A 6,634-nucleotide genomic window follows, 5' to 3' on the forward strand; every position below is an offset into this window, starting at 1 on the left:
CACCAGGCATATTTCAGTTGTTTTTGAGACTCCATTATGTCATCCACCTGCTATTATAAAATCATCTCAAAACAATTACTAAACATCTTTAGCACAAGACATATCAAACTATTTCTTATACCATATTTTCATCCAAATGTGCATTCGGAATTGTCTGTCCAACTAAGGTTTTATGTCAAGATTAAATATCTTCCCAAAAAACAGACACCGGCATTATTTCATTCAGCAAGATAAATGGACGTATATCAATAAATCTTAAAGCTTGTAAGCATAATTCAGTGTTTAAGGTTTATCACCACTTGAGTTTGACCCTTTTGCAGAGCCTGACTCAGTTCAAAATGTAGTCGCATGGCTCTTCTGTCTCCATGACTCTGTGTTGGCTCATGTTGTCTGGTTGCAGGTTACAGACTTTTTGATCCCAAAATATATTCTGGAATTTTCAATGTTAAATAGGTGAGTCGAGCATAAGTCATAGGGTTGGTCATGCTGTTGTTATTGTATTAGTCGGCTGTCTGTCCTCTGGTGTCAGTGCCTTGGAGAGAAATGTGTTTAATCCTTCAAACCTGTCATTTTTCACACTTAGAAATTTCACACGCTTCCCTGAGTATATTTTCAATTGTATAAATACCTGTATGTATACAGTCCATCTTACATATATATATATATATATATATATATATATATAGTGTGTGTGTGTGTGTGTGTGTGTGCAAGAAGGACATTGGATGAATATATATATATTGTGTGTGTGTGTGTTAGTTACGTGATGGAATTGAGCTTTTCTGCGTGAATGGGGCGTGAACGCGTCCAGCACCATGGACAGTGACAATGCGGTTATTGCCTCACAGCTGGAAATCGCTCTTTCCTTCCAGCGTCAATTTCCACTCATTTCTCCTTTGCAATAGCCTCCGTAGCCTGAATTAAAATTCTACCATAACGTGACCAAATCGATACATTGTATGCTGTCATTGCACTATTGTTTATCCTTCATATACATTTTATGAGAGTGGAAATGCTCTTACTTTTTTTATGCATCTTTTTTTATGTACATTTGGATGCATTTGGAATTACAGTTCAATATAGTGTATGCCTTTTTAATTTTATTTATTTGAGCTGCACTTGCACAGTTTGAGCTCTACGGGACGCTGTTGGCTCATGTTTTTCAATTGGTCTGTTGAAAGCTTTTGTCAGATTTCACCCCTGTACGTTGACGAAACACCGAGTCAGTTTGTGGAAGCGCTGCATCGCGAACGGATATTTCACGCAGGATCCAAACTATATTCCCGTATTTGGATTACATAGCATTCCCCCCTTCATTTTGTGGTCTAAATTTGATGGAACTAGTGACATAAACGGAATATAGGACCGTGTCTTTTGTGCAGCTGGGACAATGAGACGGCAAGTACTGTTAATGTTCATCTTCTGCCTTCGTTCCGCGACAGGGCAGGTCACTTACTCCATTCCGGAGGAAATGGGAAAAGGATCTTTAATCGGTAGCATAGCCCGAGATTTAGACTTAGACGTCAAGAGGCTAAAGGCGGGCAAAGCGCGCATTTACACGGGAGACAGCGCTCAGTATATCGAGTTGAACAGGGAACGAGGAGTCCTCCTTCTCAAAGAAAGAATAGACCGCGAGTTGCTTTGCAAGCAGACGACGCCTTGTGCGTTGCATTTCCAAATAACGCTTGAAAATCCCTTGGAATTATTCCCCATCACGGTGGAAATTACGGACATTAATGACAATGCGCCAGTATTCAAAAAAGACGAGAGAAATTTTGAAATAAGCGAATCCGCCGTCGTGGGCTCCAAATTCATGCTGGAAAAAGCGTTTGATGCTGATATAGGATTGAATGGTCTTCAGAAATACACCCTGAAGCCGAGCGACAGTTTTGCGCTGAAACTGCACAGTCAGTCGGACGGCAGCAAAAAGGTCGAAATGGTTTTACAAAAGCCGTTAGACAGAGAAAAACAAGAGCACATATCTTTGGTTCTGACGGCCGAGGATGGAGGAGAACCACAGCTGACGGGAACAATGCAGATCCACGTCACTGTGTTGGATGCAAATGACAATGCGCCAGTATTTAGTAAGGCTGTGTACAAAGCAAGCATCACGGAGAACTCCGCTGTAGGGACACTCATTACTAAAGTGAGCGCCACAGACGCAGATAAGGGAGCAAACGGAGAAGTGATGTATGTAATAGGGAATAGCATGGATACTGTGTCGAAGCTATTTCACATTAATACAGAGGGTGACGTCATCCTGAATGGTCCAGTCGATTATGAAAAAGAGAAAAACTATCACATTGACATAGAGGCTATTGATCAAGGGGGGCTCTCCGATTCCAGCAAAATAATAATTGATGTAATTGATGTCAATGACAACAGCCCCATTGTGAATATGATTTCATCATCTGGCTCAGTGTCAGAAGATTCCCCCGTCAGAACTGTGATAGCTTTAATGAGTGTCAGTGACCCTGATTCTGATGCGAATGGGCAGGTCAATTGTGTTATTGGGGAAAATATTCCATTTGCAATAAAAAATACGAATAATAATTTCTATAGATTAGTGACAGACAGTGATTTAGACAGAGAGAGGGCATGTGAGTATAATATCACAGTGATGTGTTCTGATGAGGGCGTGCCTTCCCTCTCCAGCAGCGTCACTCTCACCTTACACATCACAGATGTCAATGACTACGCGCCTGTCTTTGAGAGGAGCTCATATGAGGCCTACATTGTGGAAAATAACACACCAGGTGTTTCCGTATTCACCGTGAAAGCCAGTGATGCTGATTGGAATCAGAATGCTCGTGTTTCATACATGCTGGAGGACTCCTCGATTCACGGCGTGCCAGTCTCCTCATATGTTTCTGTTAGTGCCGAGAGTGGAGTCATCCATGCAGTGCGTTCTTTTGACTATGAGCAACTGAAAGAGTTCCATTTCCGCGTCAGAGCGCAGGATGGAGGCTCCCCTCCCCTCAGCAGCAACGTGAGCGTTCGCATCCTGATCCAGGACCAGAACGACAACGCCCCTCAGGTCCTGTACCCGGTGCAGACGGGCGGCTCACTGCTGGCTGAAATGGTGCCTCGTTCGGCCGATGTGGGCTATCTGGTGACGAAAGTGGTGGCCGGGGACGTGGGCTCTGGCCAGAACGCCTGGCTCTCCTACAAAGGGCACCACCTCTCGCTCAGCTACGGTCATTGTTCACGTGGCGGTGGCCGACAACTTCCCACAAGTGCTGTCAGAGTTCACTGACTTGAGCATGCACGACAAGGAGTACAATGACCAGCTGACTTTTTACTTAGTCTTGGCGCTGGCAGTGGTCTCCTTCCTCTTCATCACCTGCTTGCTGCTTATCATATCTGTCAAAGTGTACCGGTGGAGACAGTCTCGCGTCCTGTATCACTCCAACCTGCCAGTCATTCCGTATTGTCCACCACGTTACTCAGATACTTTGGGGACGGGGACCCTCCCGCACGTGTATAATTATGAGGTGTGCAGGACCACCGACTCCAGAAAAAGTGACTGTAAGTTGGACCGCGCTGCAAGTCACAACGTGATGACAATGGACCCTTGTTCTATAAGGACTATGCAGAAGTTACACAATGAAAAGAACATCCTGGACGAACCTGACTCTCCTCTTGAGGTTGGTCACTTCAAATGATTCTCATTTCATATTCCTAGCATTGTACAGTATTGCAGAGTTGTTTTGTGTACATGCACATCTGTCATGAATCATTAGTTTTTCTTTTTTGTTTTAAAGTGTTATTCATGCACTTTTAATTTGAATGTGAATACATTCATTAACTATGTGCAGAAACTGTCTCTTGTCGTAGTTTCACAGTTTTAGTGCCACAGAAAGAATTAAAGTTGGCAAAAAAAAAGCCCTGTAGCCCGTTTCACCTGCCATCTTTCACTTGAACATTAACCTCAAGAGAAAGTGATAGCTCACTTCAGTGAAACCTTCACAACACAAAAATCATGAGATGTTTACTACAAAACACATTTTGAAATACGTCACACCCAAGGCACTAATTTCTTTAAAACGTCAACTATAAATACACGCTGAAGTAAAGTATTGTATAGCATTTAGCCTTCAGTAACTTTTTTTAGAACGTTGTATCAATGTTAATGATAATTGTATGTCATAATGATACTCTCTTCTCATATTGCATTACATTTAATGTAAATGTTGACGATAGTGTGACATAATAATAATAATAATAATAATAATAAAAATAATAATAATACTTGTAAACACCCTTACTAATTCTATTGTTTAATTGGTAGGGAGAGGTCAAATCCTTCGTCTGTTTCACCGTGATGCCTTTATGGACAATTTGAACCACCCGTTTCGTTTTCCCAAAAATTAAGTTTTGCTTTTGGAACAGCCCATCTATTTTGTGCCACTGGTCCTGCAATTTCCATTTTGAACTCGCAGGGACGCTATTGTCCATGATGTGCCTTATATACCCGAGGTGCGTCCTTTCTTATGCGCAGCTAACAGGAAAAAAAAAGACAAACCAGACGACAGGCAGTCGGGACTGGAACATATATTTCGCTGGGACTATTTTGTGAATTTTTGGAGGAATTCTGCACTTCTTTTGTCATTACTGGGACATATTGTCTTTTGGGTTTGATTTATGCTGCCCAGTTGTGTATTTCTCTGTTTTGACCGTGAAGGCAAGGAGAACAATGAGACGGCAAGTAACGTTTTTCACCTCGTTGCTGTTCATCAGCGCCTCATTCGGGCAAATTAACTATTCCATTGATGAGGAAATGCGCGTCGGTTCCTTAGTGGGAAATATAGCCGAGGATTTGGGTATCGGCGTGGAAAGACTGAAGTCACGCAGCGCTCGTGTTTATTTTGGTGATAGCAAGCAATACATCGAGCTGAATAAAGACAGGGGCGTCCTCCTCATCAAGGAGCGTATAGACAGAGAGGCGCTTTGTGCACAGTCCGTGCCCTGTGCGCTGCACTTCCAGATTATTCTCGAGAACCCCATCGAGTTTTACAAAATAATCGTGGAAATTGTCGACATCAATGACAACGCCCCCGCCTTTGAGAAGGGTGACATCAAATTCAAAATTAGCGAATCTGCAGTGATAGGATCAAAATTCGATTTAGAGCGGGCGGTGGATCTTGATGTTGGAATTAATGGTCTCCAAACGTACCTTCTCCTACCTTCTGATAATTTTGCTTTAAAATTTCACAATCAAGCTGACGGTTCCAGGAGTGTGGAAATGGTTTTGAAGCAGGCTCTAGATAGAGAGAAAAGGGAACATTTGCCTCTCGTGTTGACGGCTGTAGATGGAGGAGAGCCGCAGATGTCGGGCACAATGCAGATTCTCGTTACAGTATTGGACGCCAATGATAATGCACCCGTTTTCACAAAGCCTGAATACCAAGCTACAGTTGCAGAAAATACACCTAAAGGCAAGGTGGTGACTGTTGTTAGTGCATCAGATGCTGATCACGGAGCCTATGGTAAAATAACTTATTCAATCAGAAATACAATGGATGATGTAAGACATTTGTTCAGTATAAATGAAAGCAGCGGTGAAGTCACTCTTATTGGAAATGTAGACTACGAAAAAGCTCGCACTTATCAAATTAATGTGCGTGCAAGTGACGACGGGGGACTGACAGACAGCTGCAAAGTCATAGTTGACATTGTGGACGTGAATGACAACAGCCCGGTAATCAACGTCATGTCCAAGACAAATGTCTTATCTGAAGATGTCAAAAGTGAAACTGTCGTAACAATAATTAACATTCATGACCAAGACGATGGTGAAAACGGCAATGTGGAATGCACAATAAATCCGAATATTCCCTTCCTTCTCAAGTCGACGAGACGTTTGTTCAGTATAAATGAAAGCAGCGGTGAAGTTACTCTTATTGGAAATGTAGACTACGAAAAAGCTCGTACTTATCAAATTAATGTGCGTGCAAGTGACGACGGGGGACTGACAGACAGCTGCAAAGTCATAGTTGACATTGTGGACGTGAATGATAACAGCCCGGTGATCAACGTCATGTCCAAGACAAATGTCTTATCTGAAGATGTCAAAAGTGAAACTGTCGTAACAATAATTAACATTCATGACCAAGACGATGGTGAAAACGGCAATGTGGAATGCACAATAAATTCGAATATTCCCTTCCTTCTCAAGTCGACTGATAGTAATTTCTATAGTTTGGTGACAGACGGTGATTTAGACAGAGAGCGGACGTCTGAGTATAATATCACAGTGACATGCTCTGATGAGGGCGTGCCCTCCCTCTCCAGCAACGTTACTCTCACTTTATTCATCTCAGATGTGAATGACAACGCGCCTGTCTTTGAGAGGAGCTCATATGAGGCCTACATTGTAGAAAATAACACACCAGGTGTTTCCATTTTCACACTGAAAGCCAGTGATGCTGACTGGAACCAGAATGCTCGTCTTTCGTACATCCTGGAGGACTCCTCAGTTAACGGAGTGCCAGTCTCCTCATATGTGTCAGTTAGTGCTGATAGTGGAGTCATCCATGCAGTACGTTCTTTTGACTATGAGCAACTGAAAGAGTTCCATTTCCGAGTCAGAGCGCAGGATGGAGGCTCCCCTCCCCTCAGCAGCAACGTGAGT

The 6,634-nt window shown here is 42.8% G+C and overlaps 1 protein-coding gene across 1 annotated transcript in view; it reads left to right on the forward strand.

The window, feature by feature from the left end:
- Window positions 1-4,245: 4,245 nt before the first annotated feature.
- Window positions 4,246-6,634, forward strand: part of LOC109524206 (protocadherin gamma-A2-like) — a 3,804-nt gene continuing 1,415 nt past the window's right edge. The window contains exons 1-2 of the mRNA XM_019883885.1: window positions 4,246-5,527; window positions 5,852-6,628. Coding sequence (XP_019739444.1) covers window positions 4,697-5,527; window positions 5,852-6,628 — 1,608 coding nt within the window. The 5' untranslated portion in view covers window positions 4,246-4,696. The remainder of the gene's footprint in view (window positions 5,528-5,851; window positions 6,629-6,634) is intronic.

Source organism: Hippocampus comes, unplaced genomic scaffold, assembly GCF_001891065.2.
Source record: "Hippocampus comes isolate QL1 unplaced genomic scaffold, H_comes_QL1_v1.1 scaffold156, whole genome shotgun sequence".
NCBI lineage: Eukaryota > Metazoa > Chordata > Actinopteri > Syngnathiformes > Syngnathidae > Hippocampus > Hippocampus comes.